A 22,644-nucleotide genomic window follows, 5' to 3' on the forward strand; every position below is an offset into this window, starting at 1 on the left:
GACAATTCAATGTATGGTTGTGAGTTTTATCATTTATCCCTCCCCTGAATCCCCCTTCTTTTTGTTAGAGTTATATTTTATTATTATGTTGTTTTCTATATGTTTTCTATATATTTATGTTTTATGTGGCATGTCACCCTAAATTAAATAGGGTGCTTTTAGAGTCTAGTACATAGTGATATAAAACACATTGAGTTGTTCATTTAGGAACTGGGTGTTTAGCCTTGTTTTTTCAGGTGGTTCTGTAGCAGTCTTTGGAATTGCTACATGGCATTGGCTACAGTTAAGTATACAAACTTTTTTAAAGCTGCAGTGTGGCTATTGTAATACTGCCTGAAACAGTACACATTTAATGCATATTTGAATGTTATATGATAAATTTAATGGAACAGCATTTGTAATATGCTGTGTTGAGTACAAATTTGCCATCATGAGGTACAAAGGGCTAAGTTGTCACTGGTGCAATACCCTTAAAATGCCAGATTTGCACCATTTTTAAGGGTACAATATGGTACCATAGGACTGAGGTCCAATCTAGTCACCAAAGGTACATATTTGCCTTTAAAAGGTACAATCTGCAAGGGTACCAATGTGTACCCATTTTAAAGGGTGCAGCAGGTGTACCCTTGAGGGTACTGCCCCAGTGACAAGCTGTTGTACCCTTAAAGGTAAAATTTTTGCACATTTTTTCTGACAGTGTAAGTAAGCCTAACTGTACATAGGAAATTAAGATAAAAAAAATTGGAGCGCAAGCACAAAACAAAGAGGACCTCTTGACAATGTGACCAGTAAGGAAACGTGCTAGAGGTAGAGTTAAGCTGGAGATTGCATCTGGGTGAAGGTCCTGGGACAAGAAGCTCCTCATGTGTAGCAGAATCCCTGTGTTGCGATGTCATGCTGAGCCGCTTGGAGAAATGCACAGCCCTCCTGCATGTGTTAAATGTTCTGTAATTGTTAGCCCATAATACGGCAAGTGTAACCACAAATCCGGAAATAGTATTTTTATAGAGGATACAGCATTGGAATACCCAGCCTTCTTAAATAATCGGCCAGGGGTACTGCAAAAGATTAGATAGGCCTTTTGGCAATTGAGACTACTATAGGGATCTTTTGTACTCGAAGTACACTGGCCAATGGGGATAATTACCCACATTGTGCTGATCCTATTATTTTGGAGTATAGTAGTGGTCTCCACCCTTTATTAGTGTAACATGGCTGGTATACGCAAGGGGGCAAGCTTGTATATGTGTTATTTTAATACTTTTTTTGTTATGTGAGTCATACTTTTAAAGACATTATTAAAAAGTTGTTTTATTTTAACGCCCTTTTCCACTATAGATTGTGTGTAACCACTGCATTATCTTAGTATAAGTGTGGCCCATAATGCTTCTTTCTCTTACTCTAATCATATGTGTTATGCTTTTTTGGCATTAGGCACTGCCCCACTGGGGATACACACGTTTAACCTCAGGGGGATCCTAAAGGTGGATACTGAGCCCCATTCCCCTGGATTTGACTGAGGGTTTACTTTGTAAATATATATATATATCAACCTGTGACTCAAAATGTCGGAAAACTTGCAATACAAACTACATGTCAGCCGTATATAGTCAGCCCAGGATCTAACCCAACTTTTAGCGTGAAAAGTAGAACACACGCTAACACACTGAGGAATATCCAGGACGTGACCCACTCAGGAAACAAAATAAGCAGGATACAAGGTTCTCCTAAAAGAAATAGTAACTCTGTATATCTTCTTGATTACAGGAAATACTAAAATAATGTCCCTTTAAGCAGGTTATCAGCAAACAATAGATAAATGCTCCTTCATTGCAGGTTTGCAACAAATAAGGTTAATGTCCCTTTAAACAGGTTATCAGCAAACAAACGATAAATGTACCTTCTTTGCAGGTTTGCAACAGATAAAGATAATGTCCCTTTAAACAGGTTATTAGCAAACAAACGATAAATGCTCCTTTCTTGCAGGTTTGCAACAAATAAAGATAATGTCCCTTTAAGCAGGTTATTAGCAAACAAATGATCAATGCTCCTTCTTTGCAGGTTTGCAACAAATAAAGATAATGTCCCTTTAAGCAGGTTATTGGCAAACAAATGATTAATGTTCCTTCTTTGCAGGTTTGCAACAATTAGAGGCAAGCAAGGTCAGATAAACAAGGCAGATTAAATCCAGAGATTGAGGTTCTTAGGATTAGTAAGGAATTCAGGCACAGGAAAATCTCCAGAAGGAAGGAAGCGGAATTTGAAAAAACAACTGAGTACTCACAGATCCGAAGACAGGATTTACAAATGGGCCCCAAGCAAGATCTCCCATCGTGATTTAAAGGCAGAGAGAGAGGTCCGTGACATCAGAGGGAGTGTCAGAAAAAATACGTCACGTTGCTAGGCAACGTGACGTAATCACAACAGAAGAGCTCCGGGAGCCGCAGCGAGGCGGCGATGAACGGAAATCGTGACACTACACTGTCACTGAAGAAGGAGGAAAACATTAGTCCACTGTGTACAATTAAACCCAGTGACAAAGTCATCTAAGGTCATGAAACTGAGAAAGGTGAATAAGTGGAAGCACTGGATGAAACGTGTGAAAACAGACAGTTGATTGGTAAATTGCTAACAGACTTAATGCTAGGTATGCAATTATTTTACTCTTATATCAAAGACTAATGTTGAGTAAACTGTTTAACTTTAACCCTTTAAGCAAATGTGGTGTATATGTACGTTGTGCGGTACGTTACTTGTACTGCATGATGTATATACAACCCCAGTTCTGAAAAAGTTGGGACAGTATGGAAAATGCAAAAAAAAAAAAGAATCTTTTTAAAATTCAATTCACCCTGTACTTTATTGAAAACACATTATTTGATGTTTTACTTTGTGAATGTAATGTATTTTTTAAAATCTGCCTAACTTTTTTGCATTTTCCATACTGTCCCAACTTTTTCAGAATTGGGGTTGTATATTTCGGAGCTGCAGGAAGCTGGATCTTGGTTAAGGGTTTGTACTCTCTCCACTGATTAAACTATTATATCTTATTGTTTGGCTCAGGGGTTTGTGTGGAAGTGCATCCAAAACAGAAGGGAGCAAATTTGTTCCCTGAACATCCACCATGACCCAGAATTTCACACAAAAAGTGATTCTGATTTGTAGATGTCTGATAAGTTAAGATTGTTTCACATTTAGAGTGCTGTTTTAATTTCAATTATTAATCAATAACATATACCTTCTAATAATAAAATAAGAGTGTTCAAGAATATAGTGTTTCTCACATATAATTGTGTTTTTTCATTACCTGACTGCATCCTCTAAGTAGTTGCTCATATTGTAAACCTCTTTAGAAAAATATTGCAATGACAGATATATGGATTTTGGACTGTTCTTTGCAAGGTATACATTGGAGGGTTCAGTACTTTTATAGACAACTGGAAAAAAAAAAGACATAACACATATCAGGTTCTTTGCCTAAGCCAAAATGATTCTCAAATGAAAAAGGGTTAAAGGCCTATTACATTTCCCTACATGCTACAGTAAATACGTGCTAGAAACCAGTGCCAAGCTCTCTGCTTATTCAACACTCCATACATTCTTTTTTTAACCCTCTTTGGGCTAAATTACAAGTGAAGCAGCATTTAGAGCTTTTTTAAGAAGTTAAACACCCTTTAAAATAAACTTTTAATGTGGGTGGAAAAGAGAAAATCTGGACATCGTATATAGCAGCCATGTTAACTTCTCACCATAGATTTTGATGAAGAGTGTTATTAAAAAAAACAACTTTTAGTAAAAACACCCATTTCTCGCGCTCAGTACCCAGGGTTAATTGTTATACTGCAAGCCCCATTGATGGTAACAAACAGTGGTGTGTATACAGAATATTGAATACACCTTTGGGCACAAGGATCAGTTTACTGGATAGCTGTTAATATTTCTAGCCCATCCGATCAGCATCAAGTGAAGGTGCTTTACATTTGTTAGTTTCATAGCTTTTTATACTTTGAAATCACTTCTTGTTATCTATGATAAAGCACCATTGCAGCACCCACTTTCTCTTTTTTCCAGACAGGTTTTTGAGAGTGCAGTTTGCTACAAGCCAAAAAGTAGCTAATGAGAATTGGTTTGTTTTGCCACCTGTTGGATTCTAAGTTTTACTTTGACCCCTTGGGTATTTATTTATTAGGTTAGACTAGAGGTCACTGCAGGTGGGGGGTCTTGCTGTGAGAGAAGGTTAATAGTTTGGTGGGGTTGTTGGTGACAGGTTAGGAGTTAATAGGAGGGGATTTTCAACATGGGGGTCTGATAGTTTAGCATTTAATAGCAAATAGTGTATTTTTGCTTTGGGATAATGGCTATTTGGGGGCTGATAACAGGTGATTAATTTTGTGTTTGGGGTTATGGCAATTAAGATGTTAAAAGAGGTAAGGGTATTTTTGTATTTGTGGTAATGGTGGTTTTGTGGATAGTCGCAGGAGGATCATTTGGGTATTTAAGGGGTCATTTATGGTGGAGGTATGGTGAGAGTCTGTGATTTTAGCATTCAGAGGCCAATTGCAATCGGTATATGATTGTGTAAGGATTAATAGAGGTGGGATGGCTAATTGTAATGAAGGGTCTGATGGTTTAGGGTGTTATTGCAATAGAGGATTTTGTAGTTTAGGAGTTAATAGTCTGATGGGACAACAGTTTGTAAATTCATTCAAAAATGTTGTAAAAGCATTTAAACAGTCATTTTAACAGCTAAAGTATTTGCAGGATAGAATTAATTAGACATTTTCCAAAAATATTGCTAACCTTCACCATTCAGCATATTCCTTTCAAGAAGTTTTAATCCAACACAAGCATTGAGTAATCTCTCCGTTCCTGTGGGGCTTGTGCCTAAACGCTCAGCAAGAGTTGCTGCCGACAGAGGATCCTCAGACTTGGACAGCACATCAAACACCCCCAGCTCAGAGGCAGTAAATAATGTCTGAAAAGAACATTGATCAAAATCGAATAGATTAAATATGGCAATTATTTTTTAAATTTTTGGTTAACCAAGCATAAAAGTGGAACAAAGCAACACATTTCACAATTTTTTATGCCAATATAATTTCCGTTCAATCTCAAGTGAAAATCTCAGCTGTATGAAACTTGTAATGTGAGGGAGGATACCTTTGTTACAAAAATACATAAATAAAATGATTAATGTAGTCATTGGCCCTTTATCTATTGTGTAGAGTTTATCACCTAGATTACGAGTTTTGCGATAGAGGCTGTGCGGTGCTAACGAGCAGTTTATGCTCACCACTCACTTTCCTGCAGCGCTGGTATTATGGGTTTTTACAAACCAGACAAGAAGTGAGCGTTGAGCAAAATTTTGCTCATTACCGCACTCCAATACCAGCGCTGCTTACGTTAGCGGTGAGCTGGTGTAACGTGCTCATGCACGATTTCCCCATAGGAATCAACGGGGAGAGCCGGCTGAAAAAAAGTCTAACACCTGCAAAAAAGCAGCGTAAAACTCCTTAACGCAGCCCCATTGATTCCTATGGGGAAATAAAATTTATGTCTACACCTAACACCCTAAAATGAACTCCAAGTCTAAACACCACTAATCTTACACTTATTAACCCCTAATCTGTCGCCCCCGACATCGCCATTCGCCGACACCCACATTATATTTATCAACCCCTAATCTGCCACTCCGGACACCGCCGATACCTACATTATACTTATAATCCCCTAATCTGCTGCCCCCTACATCGCCGACACATACATTATATTTATTAACCCCTAATCTGCCTTCCCCAATGTCGCCGCAACCTACCTACACTTCTTAACCCCTAATCTGCTGCCCCCAACGTCGCCGCCACTATAATAAATATATTAACCCCTAAACCGCCACACTCCCGCATCACAAACATTAGTTAAATATTATTAACCCCTAATCTGCCGTCCCTAACATTGCCGACACCTACCTACATTTATTAACCCCTAATCTGCCGCCCCCAACGTCGCCGCCACTATTCTAAATTTATTAACCCCTAAACCTAAGTCTAACCCTAACCCCCACTAATTTAAATATAATTTAAATAAATCTAAATAAAATTCCTATCATTAACTAAATAATTCCTATTTAAAACTAAATACTTACCTATAAAGTAAACCCTAAGCTAGCTACAATATAACTAATAGTTACATTGTATCTAGCTTAGGGTTTATTTTTATTTTACAGGCAAGTTTGTATTTATTTTAACTAGGTAGAATAGTTATTAAATAGTTATTAACTATTTAATAACTACCTAGTTAAAATAAAGACAAATTTACCTGTAAAATAAAACCTAACCTAAGTTACAATTACACCTAACACTACATTATAATTAAATTAATTCCCTAAATTAAATACAATAAAATACAATTATCTAAAGTACAAATAAAAACAAACACTAAATTACAGAAAATAATAAACAAATTACAAGATTTTTAAACTAATTACACCTAATCTAATCCACCTAACAAAATAAAAAAGCCCCCCCAAAATATAAAAGCCCTACCCTACACTAAATTACAAATAGCCCTTAAAAGAGCCTTTTGCGGGTCATTGCCCCAAAGTAATCAGCTCTTTTACCTGTAAAAAAAATTACAAATCCCCCCCAACATTATAACCCACCACCCACACAACCAACCTTACTCTAAAACCCACTCAATACCCCCTTAAAAAAACCTAACACTAACCCCTTGAAGATCACCTTACCGGGAGAAGTCTTCATCCAACCAAGCCAAAGTCCTCAACGAAGCCGGGAGAAGTTTTCATCCAAGCCGGGTGAAGTGGTCCTCCAGACGGGCAGAAGTCTTCATCCAGATGACATCTTCTATCTTCATCCATCCGGCGCGGAGCAGGTCCATCTTCAAGACATCCGTCGTGGAGCATCCTCTCCCAACAAAGTCTTCTTACTAAATGACGGTTCCTTTAAGTGACGTCATCCAAGATGGCGTCCCTTCAAATGATAGAATTCTATAAGCCAATCGGAATTAAGGTAGAAAAAATCCTATTTGCTGATGCAATCAGTCAATAGAATTGAGCTGGCATTCTATTGGCCGATTGGAACAGCCAATAGAATGCCAGCTCAATCCTATTGACTGATTGGATCAGCCAATAGGATTGAACTTCAATCCTATTCGCTGATTGCATCAGCCAATAGGATTTTTTCTACCTTAATTCTGATTGGCTGATAGAATTGAAGGGACGCCATCTTGGATGACGTCATTTAAAGGAACCCTCATTCAGTCGTCGTATAAAGAAAGAAGAGGATGCTCTGATAGAATTCTATAAGTCAATCGGAATTAAGGTAGAAAAATTAGGATTTTTTCTACCTTAATTCTGATTGGCTGATAGGATTCTATCAGCCAATCGGAATTGAAGGGATGCCATCTTGGATGACGTCACTTAAAGGAACCGTCATTTAGTTAGAAGACTTCGTTGGAAGAGGATGCTTCACGCCGGATGTCTTGAAGATGGACCCGCTCAGCGCCGGATGGATGAAGATAGAAGATGCCATCTGGATTAAGACTTCTGCCCGTCTGGAGGACCACTTCGCCCGGCTTGGATGAAGACTTCTCCCGGTAAGGTGATCTTCAAGGGGTTAGTGTTATGTTTTTTTAAGGGGGTATTGGGTGGGTTTCAGAGTAGGGTTGGTTGTGTGGGTGGTGGGTTTTAATGTTGGGGGGGGATTTGTAATTTTTTTTTACAGGAAAAAGAGCTGATTACTTTGGGGCAATGCCCCGCAAAAGGCCCTTTTAAGGGCTATTTGTAATTTAGTGTAGGGTAGGGCTTTTTTATTTTGGGGGGGGCTCTTTTATTTTGTTAGGGGGATTAGATTAGGTGTAATTAGTTTAAAAATCTTGTAACTTGTTTATTATTTTCTGTAATTTAGTGTTTTTTTGTTTTTTTTTACTTTAGATAATTTTATTTAATTGTATTTAATTGTATTTAATTTAGGGAATTAATTTAATTATAGTGTAGTGTAAGGTGTAATTGTAACTTAGGTTAGGTTTTATTTTACAGGTAAATTTGTCTTTATTTTAACTAGGTAGTTATTAAATAGTTAATAACTATTTAATAACTATTCTACCTAGTTAAAATAAATACAAACTTGCCTGTAAAATAAAAATAAACCCTAAGCTAGATACAATGTAACTATTAGTTATATTGTAGCTAGCTTAGGGTTTACTTTATAGGTAAGTATTTAGTTTTAAATAGGAATTATTTAGTTAAAGGAACACTCAGGTTAAATTAAATTTTCATGATTCAGATACAGCATGTAATTTTAAACAACTTTCCAATTTACTTCCATTAAAAAAATGTGCACAGTCTTTTATATTTACAATTTTGGAGTCACCAGATCCTACTGAGCATGTGCAAGAATTCACAGACTATACGTATATGCATTTGTGATTGGCTGATTGCCATCACATGGTACAAGGGGAGTGGAAATATACATAACTTTGAAATTTGTTATAAAAAAATCTACTACTCATTTGAAGTTCAGACTAAGTGCTATTGCATTGTCTTGTTATCTTGCATTTATTGATTATGCAAATCTAATGTGTTGACTGGTCCTTTAATTATAGTAATTTTATTTAGATTTATTTAAATTATATTTAAGTTAGTGGGGGTAAGCGTTAGGGTTAGACTTAGGTTTAGGGGTTAATAAATTTAGAATAGTGCTGGCGACATTGGGGGCAGCAGATTAGGGGTTAATAAATGTAGGTAGGTGTCGGCGATGTTAGGGACGGCAGATTAGGGGTTAATAATGTTTAACTAGTGTTTGCGATGCGGGAGTGCGGTTAATATTAGGGGATTAGGGGTTAATATATTTATTATAGCAGCGGCGATGTACGGTTCGGCAGATTAGGGGTTAAAAAATGTATTTTAGTGTTTGCGATGTGGGAGGGCCTCGGTTTAGGGGTTAATATGTAGTTTATGGGTGTTAGTGTACTTTTTAGCACTTTAGTTAAGAGTTTTATGCTACGGCGTTGTGTAAAACTCTTAACTACTGACTTGACAGGAGAGGGTGTACTGCTCACTTTTTGGCAGACTCATAATACCGGCGCTATGCAAGTCCCATTGAAAAAAGAGGATACGTAATTGACTTAAGTGGATTTGCGGTATTTCCAAGTCTGGCCAAAAAAGTGAGCGGTACACCTGTACCTGCAAGACTTGTAATACCAACGGGCGTTAAAAAGCAGCGTTAGGACCGGCTAACACTGCTTTTTAAGCCTAACGCACAACTCGTAATCTAGCCATTTGTTTTTTAATTTGAAAAGAAAAACAAAAAATGTTTCTGTTCAGTTTTCAGTAGATTAGTCTGGACTTTGTCCAAACTACCTGATTATGTTCTATTTGAATTCCCAGTTGTGTGACTTTGCTTCTGTGTTCCCCATTCCTTCTAATAAAGATTTGAATCTATTAACAATACTCTACATGACCCACCAAATATGGATGACTTCACTTACATGTCTATGCTTTTGTTTACATCCAACCACCCCATCGAAACAGATGCTGGATGAGGGGAAAAACATTTTATGGAGAGCTTTAAAAGAAGTCAGTTGCATATTATGAGATCGTCATCATGGGATATATGGGGAAACAATGCACCCCGGTAGATAATGAGCTACATAAGTTAAGAAGGTGCATAAAGGGATCATATGACCTTGAGTTCATTATGGGTTTTCAGTTATTTGGCAGTCTTTCCTATTTATAACAGAGTCAAAATACCCTTTAAAAATGGTATTTGAACGATATAAAATACAGACATATTTAATAAAATTATATAAATAATTAAGAATTATATTAACTATAATATTTTACATTCTGTACTAATTGTATCTATAATTATGAATATTTAACATATTAAATATTATACGTAATCATTTTTCACAATTAAATATATTTTTTATTAAAACTAAAAAAAATATATTAATTATACATAGAACTTGGACATAGATATAAATTAGTTTATTTCATATTTAAAATAAATATGCATGTGTCTTAAGTCAGCTGAGTGTATCACAGGTGTGGGGAGCAAGCAAAAAACAATCTTTTATACCATCTGGCTTGCGTTGCTAAGCAACATACTCAGAAACATTAATATTCCTTCAGCTAATTGGACTATAAATTGGTGGAGAGCTGTGTCTAACAACTTACAGCTTTGCATTGTGATATTTAATACATTCTTTGAAAAAGATATTTCTTCATTCCAAATAGCTTTAAGCTTTAGGACATGCATATATTTCCTACAATTTAATTATTTTTTTGTTTGCTTACTTTTGCTTTTTTATGTTTTATTTTGTTGGTTTATATATTTATTCATTTACCATAGAAAGAGACTCTAGTTTTTTAATGTAATAATTTTTTTTTAACTGAAATAGGGGACATGAAAATGTGTTAATGAACAGGACTAAACTGAACTTTAATGTATTTTAGTTTCAACTATGCATAAAAAAAAACATTTATTTATTTTCAGGCATGGAGAGTCCATGAAACATTCTAATTACTAGTGGGATATTCAATCCTGGTCAGCAAGAGGAGGCAAAGAGCACCCCAGCAGAGCTGTTAAGTTTCACTTCCCTTACCCATAACCCCCAGTCATTCGTCCGAAGGGAAACGGAAAAAGAAGATAACACAAGGGTATAGAGGTGCCTGAGAACTAGACAAAAAAACTGCCATCTTAATTTGAATAAGGGCGGGTCATGGACTCTCCATTTTCGGAAATAAATAAATTTATCAGGTAAGCATACATTTTGTTTTCTATCCTATGGCATGGAGAGTCCACAAAACATTCTAATAACTAGTGGGAACCAATACCCAAACTAGAGGACACAAAATGAATAGGGAGGGAGAACAAGACAGGCAGACCTAAACTGAAGGCACCACTGCTTGAAGAACCTTTCTCCTAAAAGAAGCCTCAGCTGAGGCAAAAGTATCAAATTTGTAGAATTTGGAAAAAGTATGAATAGAGGACCAAATGCCCGCCATACAGATTTGCTCCACAGAAGCTTAATTTTAAAAAGTCAATGAAGATGAAACATCTCTAGTGGAATGAGCCATAAATCTCTCAGGAGGCTGCTGTCCAGGTGTCTCATAAGCTAAATGGATAACACTTCTCAACCAGAGAGAAAGAGTGGTAGAAGTAGCCTTCTGACCCCTACGCTTACCAGAGAAAACAATAAACAGGGCAGAAGTCTGCCGAATATCTTTAGTTGCTTGAAGGTAGAATTTAAGAGCATGTACAACATCCAAGTTATGCAAAAGACGTTCCTTCTTTGAAGAAAGGTTAGGGCAAAAAGAAGGAACAATAATTTCCTGATTAATATTACGATCTGACAATACCTTAGGGAGAAACCCCAGCTTAGTACAAAGGACTGCCTTATCAGCAAGAAAAATAAGGTAAAGGGAATCACACTGCAGAGCCGAAAGTTTGGAAACTCTGCAAGCATAAGAAATAGCAAGAAGAAACAAAACCTTCCAAGATAGTAATTTAATACTTACATGATGCATCAGCTCAAACGGAGCCTGCTGCAAAACTCTAAGAACAAGGTTAAGACTCCAAGGAGGAGCAACAGATTTAAACACAGGCCTGATTCTGACCAAGGCCTGAACAAAAGACTGAACATCTGGCAGAACTGCCAGATGTTTATTCAGAAGAATAGACAGAGCAGAAATCTGACCCTTCAAAGTACTGACTGACAAACCCTTCTCCAGACCGTCCTGAAGAAAAGCCGAAATTCAAGGAACCCTTCCTTTGTTCCAAGAAAAACATTTTGAATCACACCAATGAAGGTATTTACACGATACCCTATGGTAAATTCTGCAAGTAACTGGTTTACAAGCCTGAAGCATAGTATCTATGACTTTGTCAGAGAAGCCACGTCTAGACAAACTTAGACGTTCAATCTCCAAGCAGTCAGCTTCAGAGAAACTAGATTTAGATGAAGAAAGGGACCCTGAAGTAGAAGGTCCAACCTGAAAGGTAACCTCCCTGGCGGAAGAGATGACATTGTCACCAGACCTGCAAACCATATCCTGCGAGGCCATGCAGGAGCTATTAGAATCACAGAAGCTCTCTCCTGTTTGATGCTAGCAATTAATCATGGAAGCAATGCAAACTGAGGAAACAGATATGCTAGATTGAAGCTCCAAGGAACCGATAGAGCCTCTACCAGAATGGCTTGAGGATCTCTTGACTTTGAACCGTACTTTGGAAGCTTGGCATTTTTATGAAACGCCATCAGATCCAGCTCCGGGACCCCACACCTGAGAGTTATCATTGTGAAAACCTCAGTGGGGAGAGACCACTCTCCAGGATGAAAAGTCTGCCTGCTTAGAAAATCCGCCTCCCAGTTGTCTACCCCTGGTATGTAGATGGCAGAGAGATGGCAACCGTGAGACTCTGCCCACTGGAGAATGTGAGACACCTCCTTCATTGAAAAGGAATTCTGAGTTCCTCCCTGGTGATTTATGTAGGCCACAGAGGTGATGTTGTCCGACTGAAATCTGATATATTGGACCAAAGCTAGTTGAGGCCAAGCTGTTAAAGCATAGAAAATTGCTCTCAACTCCAAGATGTTTATTGGCAGAGACGACTCCTCTGGAGTCCACAGACCCTGTGTCTTTAAGAAACCACAAACTGCTCCCCAGCCTAACAGGCTGGTGTTCATGAACCCAATCACCCTGGAAAGCCTCAGGAAGCATGTTCTCCCGAGACAGATAGTACTGTGAAACCCACCATGAGAGTGAGACTATTGTTAAGGAATCCAAATTTATCTTCTGCAAGAGATCTGAGTGGTCCCCGTTCCATTGACTGAGCATGCATAGCTGCAGAGGTCTCAGATGGAACTGAGCAAAAGGAATGATGTACATGGAGGCAACCATCAGTCCAATTACCTCCATGCACTAAGCCACAAATAGACGAATAGCAGACTGGAGAGATAGGAAAGAAACATGAAGCTTGGATTTTCTGACTTCCATCAGAAAAATCTTCATCAACAGGAAATTTATGATTGTTCCCAAGAAACAAACCCTTGTATCTGGAACAGGGTAACTCTTTCCCAGATTCACTTTCCAACCGTGTGAATGTAGAATAGACAACAACATCTTGGTATGAGATCTTGCTAGATGAAAAGGTGGTGCTTGAACTAGAATGTCATCTAGATAAGGTGCCACAGGAATACCATGGGACCTCACCACTAGGGATGGGCGAATGTGTAAATTTTCGAATTTCGAATGTAGAACGAATGTTATTACCGAATTCTAAATCCGAATGTCGATAAGAACGAATATTCTTAAAAATTCGAAAATCAAATGTTATTTACAGTTTTCGAATGTCACTTTCGAATTCGAATGTTTATAATTATATCGAATGTCCACATTCGAAATTTCGAATTTAACATTCTATTTAACAAATACTATTCAGAAGTTCAATAGTTCATGTGATAGGGCGGGAATCTAGTAAATTGATACATAATAGATACAAATATATCATTTTGAATGTTTCCATATAGAATATTGCATAATTCGAATATTACATTTAAAGAAAGCATTAGAAATACTATTACAAACATATAAATTCGAATTTTTCGAATTCGAATATAAATTAGAATTTTTCGAATTCGAATATTGCATAATTTGAATATTACATTTAAAGAAAAAGCATTAGAAATATTATTACAATCTAAATTCGAATTTTTCGAATTCGAATACACATATTGCATAATTCGAATATTACATTTAAAGAAAAAGCATTAGAAATACTATTACAATCTAAATTCGAATTTTTCGAATTCGAATATTGCATAATTCGAATATTACATTTAAAGAAAAAGCATTAGAAATACTATTACAATCTAAATTCGAATTTTTCGAATTCGAATACACGTATTGCATAATTCGAATATTACATTTAAAGAAAAAGCATTAGAAATACTATTAAAATCTAATTTCGAATTTTTCGAATTAGAATATTGCATAATCCGAATATTACATTTAAAGAAAAAGCATTAGAAATACTATTACAATCTAAATTCGAATTTTTCGAAAACAATATTTTCGAATGTAATCGTAAAATTCGAAACCGAACATTCGAAAATCGAATGTTAGAATGTTATGTAAACATTCGAAATTCGATTTGAACGAACGAATGTGTTAAAATTCGTGCCGTTTTTCGAATGTTGCGAAACATTCGCCCATCCCTACTCACCACTGCCAGAAGAGCCCCCAGAACCTTTATAAAAATTCTGGGAGCTGTAGCAAGGCCAAAAGGAAGGGCAACAAACTGGAAATGTTTGTCCTGGAAGGTAAACATTAGACACTGGTAATGATCCCTGTGAATAGGAACATGAAGATACACGTCCTTCAGATCTATGGTCATCATGAACTGACCCGTTTGAACCAAAGGAAAAATAGAACGGGTGGACTCCATCTTGAAGGTTGGAAACCTGAGGAATTGATTGAGACACTTTAGGTCCAGAATGGGACGAAAAGTGCCCTCCTTCTTGGGAACTACAAATAGATTTGAATAGAATCCTAGACCCTGTTCCTCTAGAGGAACTGGAACAATTACTCCTGTGGATTATAGGTCCTTTACGCAGTTTAAAAAGGCCTCTCTCTTTATCTGATTCACAGATAGCCTTAACAGGTGGAACCTGCCTCTTTGAGGATAAGATTTGAATCCTATTCTGTAACCGTGGGATACTATATCTATGGCCAGAGGATCTGGAATACTGCATATCCAAGCCTGCTGAAAAAAGAAAGCCTGCCCCCCACTTGATCCACTACAGGAATCGGGACAGCGCCTTCATGTTGATTTAGAATCAAGGGAAGGCTTTTTAGCTTGCTTCCCGCTATTCCACGGCTGACTGGACCTCCAAGAAGACTTGGATTGATATGACTTAGAAGAGGAAAAGGAAGACCCCTAAAGTAAGAAAAGGAACGAAAATTTGAATTATGGTGATCCTTAGGTCTATTCTTTTTATCCAGAGGTAGGAAAGAACCCTTTCCACCTGTAATGTCAGAAATAATTTCTGCCACATCTGGTCCAAACAAAGTTTTACCCTTATAAGGCAGAGATAAAAGCTTGGACTTGGATGTAACATCTGCAGACTAATAGTTTAACCAGTGAGCTCTGCAAGCTAAAACAGTAAAACCTGAAATCTTAGCCCCCAACCTAAGATCTTGCATGTTGGCATCACAAATAAAGGTATTGGCTAGCTTGAGAGCCTTGATCCTGTCTTGGATCTCCTCTATAGTAGTCTCTTCTAGGATAAGTTTAGATAAAACATTGCACCAATAAGATGCTGCCACTGCAACTGTAGCAATACTAGCAACAGGTTGCAACTGTAATTCCTGATGAATGTACATCTTCTTCAAAAAAGCCTCAAGCTTCTTATCCATGGGATCCTTGAAAGAACAACTATCTTCAATAGGAATTGTAGTTCTCTTAACAAAAGTAGAGATAGCTCCCTCTACCTTGGGCACCGTGCGCCACAAGTCACGAATAGAGTCAGCAACAGGAAACATCTTTTTTTAAAAACAGGGGATGGGGAAAAAAGGAATCACTGGTTTATCCCATTCCTGAGTTATAATATCTGCTATATGGTCTGGTACTGGAAATACTTCCACAGATGAGGGTACATCATATACCTTATTAAGCTTACTAGACCTATTTGGATTCTCCGCAACAGATTTGGATTCTTCCAAAGTAGCAAGAACCTCCTTCAAAAGAACTCGGAGGTGTTCTAACTTAAATCTGAAATTAATCTCCTCTGAATCTGCAGAATTTGTCACTACAGTATCAAAATCTGACAATTCCCCCTCAGAAGCCACTGAAGAATCATCCTCATCAGATAATTGAGACAAACTGACTAACGCAGCCTTACTAATATCAATATGTTTAGATTTCCTCTTACGTTTCCCAGAAACCTTTGGAAAAGTTGATAAAGCTGCAGAAGCAGCAGAAGTAATCCCCAGGAAAAAAAACACCTCCAGGATGTTGAGAGGAACCACAGGGCACTGCATGTGAAGCTTGGTAAGCTTGAGGGGAAAGCTGAGGCGTAGCTAGGATAACACTATCCTGAGAGACAGGAGGCTCATGGAGAGACAGTGGGGCAAACTCCCTGTGGCGAGTGCTTAATATTGCTCCTGGTATTACTGCTGGAACAACTGTTATTTACTCTGAGGAGATTGAGCTTGCTATATATATTGTGGATTAGAAATCAAAGCAGGTGAGAGGTCTCTCTGAATTGGTCCTACCAATAAGCCTTCAACAACTACTTCAGATTGCAGGGAATCAGGTAGCAGACCCCCTGCTGTGGCATCCTTAGGGATAACATAACTCCTTTCTCGGATGGTATATCCCCTAGAGAGTCTTTCTTTATGATATAACTTACTACGCCACATGTGGAGACAGTTTTAGAGCTACTGTTCCTTCTGAGGCTCATATTGTTGCATATAACTTTTTGGCTGGATCGTGCCCACACTACCCATATCCCAAAGGTGTGAGAAGCGCCTGTGGAAGAACATGTCACACTCACAGAGGAAGAAAAATAGACCACATCTACCGCTCAAAAAAACAGTTATAGATCATATTAGTCAGATTAACTCGGACAGACATACTTCAACTGATCCGCCTGATTCTCCAACTTCAGACTCGTCTGGTTTGGCTGCATCTGCCTTGAAGGAGATACAAGATAGCACTCAAGAGATGGTTACTCCTACATTTATTCTCGACTCTCTCAAGTCTATGCTAGATGATCATCATAACTCTTTCTCTGCTAAACTATCTGCCTCAACTGCTGAGTTAAAAAAGGAATTTTCCTCGACCTATGAGCGCATTGACATGCTTGAAAGAAGATATGAAGATCTGGCTACAGAACAACCTAATGGGCTAACCTTTTCCCAGAATCTATCGGAGTATCTTGACTCTGTCAAAGATAAAATAGCTGACATTGAAGATAGATCTCGGCGAAATAATCTCTGAATAAGAGGAATACCTGAAACTGTCTCTTCAACTGACCTCCAATCTTATCTTAAAGAACTTTTCCATAACTTAGCTCCAAAAACCTCAGAATCAGAAGATTTACTAGATCAAGCTCACCGCACTCTCAGGCCGAGAGGGCTTCCTGAGGGGCAACCTAGGGACGTTCTTGTGAGACTTCATTATTACATACAAAGAAAGAATACAAAGTGCACACTTTCAGAAACCGCCGCTTCCTGAAAAGTTCCAAAACTTACAGATCTTTCAAGATCTTTCTACAAGAACACTGCAGCAGAGGAAATCGTTTACGGATGTCACCACCACCCTGCAAAAGAAAAATGTTAGATACAAATGGGGTTACCCGATCAAACTTCTGATTTTCAAGGACAACCAGACCTTCACAGTTCATAATGTTACACAGGGTCTTGCTCTCCTTAAAAGCTGGAACATGGAGGACACACGTGTAGCTGCTCCTCAGAATCTCCCACACAAACTTCGTCAGCTTGATGCCACGGCACCTGAATGGGCTGCACTCCCCTCAAGACGTCCTGACTCCTATAATACAGCACTTCCTCAGAGGGAGTCTTGCTCACCATTTACAGCAACCGCCCGAAGAAGTTCTTTCTCACCACCTCCCTGAGTTAACTAGTTACAATGGTTGTCTCTGGCCTTTAAGTAAGATTTTCTGGTAGTACCTGCCTTGGTAAACACTGTACCATTCATATGAGACCTCTAGACAAGAGAGTCTTGGCTGGACACTGACTTTGTTACAAGAACTGTGTCAAGATTCTGATAAGTATACTTCGTGTTCTGTTAATTGCTGTGCTCTTTCTTATGTATTAACTGCTACTTATTCTCCCTCTAGCTAGCTGTTTATATTAATATGTAGTTATAGTCTATTTAGATTTGTAACATTGAACTACAGGTTGATATTCTACAAATATATGATGTTTAAATGTGTTGTAGCTCTTGCTGCGCTGGTCACTGGCTATGCTGGCGGGAACTATAACAGGATCCCGATAAATGTACTGTGTGCTATGTTTAATAATTTATATTCCTATGGGCTAAATGTCGCGTCTCCCTTTTTAGCTAGTTGTTTTTGTTAACATGCAGCCTCATGGGTACAACCTGTTGGAAATGCACCCACTAACCTTTGACTCCCTTATTTAAAACCTAGATGGGCTTAGAGAATATACCATAGGCCCTTGATTTTTCCATCTAGATGCTGCCTAAGGAATACTTGTGTTAATAGCCTACTGCACTATGTAGTGTAGCTATACACCTTCTATTATCCATGTGGTAAGCTCAGGATCTCGTTACCATTATTCTCCCTCCAACAAAGAAGAAGTAGCTTTAGATACGTAGATACGCAGTACTAAGGTTTAGGCTAATATTATATAGTATGTGATGTTTAGCTGTGTTTCAGTTCTTGTGGAATTTGTTTGTATTTTATTTAGATTTGTAACATTGAACTACAGGTTGTTACTCTACAAATATATTATGTTTAAATGTGTTGTAGTTCTTGATACGCTGGTCGCTGGCTATGCTGGCGGGAGCTGGAACAGGATCCAGATAAATATACTGTGTGCTATGTTTAATAATTTATAATCCTATGGGCTAAATGTCGCTTCTCCTTTTTTAGCTAGTTGTTTTTGTTTGCATGTAGCTTCATGGGTACAACCTGTTGGAAATGCACTCACTAACCTTTAACTCCTTTATCTAAAACCTAGATGGGCTTAGAGAGTATAACAAAGGCCCTTGATTTTTCCATCTAGATGCTACCTGAGGAATACTTGTGTTTATAGCCTAATGTACTATATAGTGTAGCTATACACCTTCTGCTATCCATATGATAACCTCAGGATCTCGTTAATATTATTCTCCCTCCAACAAAGAAGAAGTAGCTTTAGATACGTGGATACGCAGCACTAAGTTTTAGGCTAATATTATATAGTATGTGATGTTTAACTGTATTTCAGTTTTGTGGGATTTGTTTTATTTTATACAATTACTTGTATATGAACCATTGTCTTTTTCACTATCTGCTAGAAAAAATGTTTGGTCTCACATTTCAAAAATCCTTTCCTTCTTACCTAAAAACATTTTAATCCTCCACAATAGATGACACTGAACAAAAAACTTGCAACTCATGGTTGGCTTTATGCTATACTACAATTTCATTTGGGCGGGCGGTACATATTGGCCACCCATTTTTCTACCCTTCCTCTCTCCGGTCACCAGAACACTTGGCATTCTATTTTTTCACAGTACCGCAACCTCCCCCCCCCCATATATATATAAAGTGCCTCTTCTTCTAGAAGAGGACTACCTAAACGGTTTGTCTTGCTAATACCGCACTATCCACCTCCCTTATATCTACTATAGTTATATATATATCTGTGCCAGCATCTAGCTACACCTAGAAGCAGCCTCTTGGCCTCCCTTTCCTATATTTCCCCAAGACCCTCCTTCTTCTCCTCTACCCCTATCCTCTTTCAATATGGCCTTGACATTTACCTCTCATAATGTTAGAGGCCTCAATACTCCTAATAAAATAAGTGGACTTCTGAGACATCTTAATCAGACAAAATCTCAGATCATTTTCCTCCAGGAAACTCACTGGGTAGATAGCTCCCTTATACCTCTTAAGTCTAAACAATATCCGGTGGTGGAAGCAGCGTCCTTTACTACAAATCCAGAGGAGTGGCAATAATAATTCATAAACAACTTTTATATGAAAAGATAAATATCCACGTGGACCCCCAGGGCCGCTTTTTTATTTTAAATTGAAAATTGGAGGGAGTCCTCTATACTCTTGCATCATATTATGGCCCTAATACAGGACAGGTGAAACACCTTAAGAAGTTTTTGCGTCTCCTGACTACCCACAGAATGGGAACCCTGCTGCTCGCAGGAGACTTTAATATGCTACTAGACACTATAATGGACAGACAGTCCCCCAAGCAAAGGGCATATGATCCGGCGCTAATACAGACCTCTAAACAATTTTCCACACTTATCGCGCAATATAATCTTTACGATGTCTGGCGCTGCATACATCCTACATCACGAGACTACTCATATTTTTCTAATGTCCATCTCTCCTACTCCCGCATTGATTTTATCTTCTGCGAACCTCATCTTTTGGATTGTATTCACAGCGCATGCATGCCAAATTGCACCTGGTCATATCATTCTCCCATTCAGATGATCATGAACTCTCCTACTATCTTGTCTTCCAGGCCCCCCTGGCGGTTACCGGAATTTCTTCTGAGTGATCTGGGCAATGTTGCCTACCGCCAAGAAGAAATTACACTATTCTTACTTATCAATGATAATGGCTCAGTGGGGGACTATTCTCTATTGGGTGCACTAAAGGCTTTTGTGCGTGGCCTTCTGATGAAACTTAAGTCTAAATATAATAAAACACATATAGGCTCCTTGGCACAATTACATATAGAACTCCGCAATCTCACAGCGCAACACAAACGCAGGCTTGATCCTCAGGTCCTTGCTCGCATAACTGTAGTTAGGTCGCAAATCACTGGCTTAGAGGCTTCCAGACTTCATTGGCAAATGCAGAAGGTAAAGCAACTATACTATGCCAAGGGTAACAAAGCAGATCGCATCCTAGCTAACAAATTGAGGCAGTGGACTGCAGATGCCCGCATTCCGTACATCAAAACGCCTGATGGCGTCGTGCGCCTTCCTTCTGATATTGGTAAGGCATTTGCCATCTATTACTCGAATCTATACAATCTGAAACATTCTCCGGATACCTCTTTGCCTACAACTGAGGCAATACAGGGGTTTCTAGACTCCCTTCCGACATTGACAGAAGAACAGAAAAATCTCTTAGATGCCCCTATTAGTGCTCGGGAGGTGGCCCATGCCATAAAGACCTTGAAATCTCACAAGGCCCCTGGGCCTGATGGATTTACTGCCCTTTTCTATAAAAAATTTAGCCTTTCCCTCTTGCCAATACTCACTAGAGTATTCACACTAGCTAGACAATCGGGTTCTCTCCCCTCTGAGTTCTTGGAGGCGACAATAGTGGCCATTCCAAAACCAGGTAAGGATCCCAATGCCTGTGAAAACTTCAGACCTATATCACTAATCAATATCGATATAAAACTCCTGGCAAAAATCCTAGCCGCCAAACCCAATCATATCCTCCCCTCACTGTTAGGCTGGGATCAAGTAGGCTTTACCCCTGGACGAGAAGGTCCTGACAATACCAGGCGTATTTTAAATATTTTTCTAGAAGCCAAACGGGCAAACATTCCATGCACAACCCTAGCCTTAGATGCAGAAAAGGCATTCGATCGGGTAAATTGGCTTTATTTATTTGAAGTATTACACGTATTCGGTTTCCCATCCTACTTTCTGTCCTGTGTAGGAGTGTTATACTCCTCTCCTTCGGCAAGGGTTAGAGGGCTGGGATTCCTCTCACCCTCCTTTCCCATCACTAATGGAACGTGACAGGGATGTCCCTTATCACTCCTGATATTCGCACTAATAATGGAACCACTGGCCGAAGCAATTCGTTCTGCTGACAGTATCGTTGGTGTGGACATAGCTGGTATACCCCAGAAAATTGCCCTATTTGCAGATCACCTCACCGTTTTCTTGGGAACCCACACCCCATCCCTTTCGGCTCTTTTTAGGCTTCTCCACACTTTTGGTGAGATTAGCTACTATAAATTGAATGTAAACAAAACAAATGCTTTCACTGTCAATATATCAGAAAGGGATTACACCGACCTTATGAAAAGGTATGCATTTAATTGGTCACGGCACAAATTAAAGCACCTAGGGGTTTTTTTTTATCCTGGAACATATCTACTATAGTCGAAACCAACTTTTACCCACTTCTAAGCTCTTTCCAGAGGTGTGTAGACTGATGGAATGTCCCGTGCATTTCCTGGCTGGGCAGGGTGGCAGCCTTTAAGATGACTCTACTACCTAAATTAACTTACCTGTTCAGAACCTTGCCAATTCCAATTCCCAAATCCCTTATCGGAAAATTTCAGATGCTATGTAACAAGTTTATTTGGAAAAAAGGGCACCTTCTAGTGTCCACCAGAATCATGCAGCAACCAATGCTTAGTGGAGGTGCAGGCACCCCCAACTTGGCTCTGTATCATGAAGCATCTAGACTCACTCATATTCTTCCCTGGAACTCTAATTCCTCAGATTGCAAGTGGTGGGGGATTGAGCAGGCCTCTCTGCCGGACTCACTCTCCCTTTCGGATATCCTCTGGATTCCTAAGCATGTCAGGGTATCTCTGGATATTAAAAATTACATTGTTGTTTCTGCTTTGCGCTTTTGTGATAAAAATTTTATCTCTTCCCCAAATAGCTCCTCACCCCTCGCCTAGTCAGACCCTTCCGGGCATCCTCAGGGCTCTACATGACTCACACCCACAACTATGGCAATCGCATGGTATCGCTTCTATTGGAGATTTTTTTCCGAACGGCCAACTTATCTCACTGTCAACATTTCAATCAACATATAATCCATCTCAGATATTACAATTTGAATTTTGGCGACTTAGAAGTCTCTTAAGAGCGTGGGGGTTTACTGAACTTCCAATGCGCGTGCATACTAATTGGGAAAAAC

The 22,644-nt window shown here is 38.7% G+C and overlaps 1 protein-coding gene across 1 annotated transcript in view; it reads right to left on the reverse strand.

Annotated features, from left to right (window-relative positions):
- Positions 1-22,644, reverse strand: part of LOC128653246 (acetylserotonin O-methyltransferase-like) — a 176,398-nt gene that overhangs the window by 146,706 nt on the left and 7,048 nt on the right. Inside the window, exons 2-3 of the mRNA XM_053706434.1 lie at positions 4,801-4,975; positions 3,308-3,437 (exon numbers count right to left, since the gene is read on the reverse strand). Of these exons, the coding sequence (XP_053562409.1) occupies positions 3,308-3,437; positions 4,801-4,975 (305 nt within the window). The remainder of the gene's footprint in view (positions 1-3,307; positions 3,438-4,800; positions 4,976-22,644) is intronic.

Source organism: Bombina bombina, chromosome 3, assembly GCF_027579735.1.
Source record: "Bombina bombina isolate aBomBom1 chromosome 3, aBomBom1.pri, whole genome shotgun sequence".
NCBI classification, from domain to species: Eukaryota; Metazoa; Chordata; class Amphibia; order Anura; family Bombinatoridae; genus Bombina; species Bombina bombina.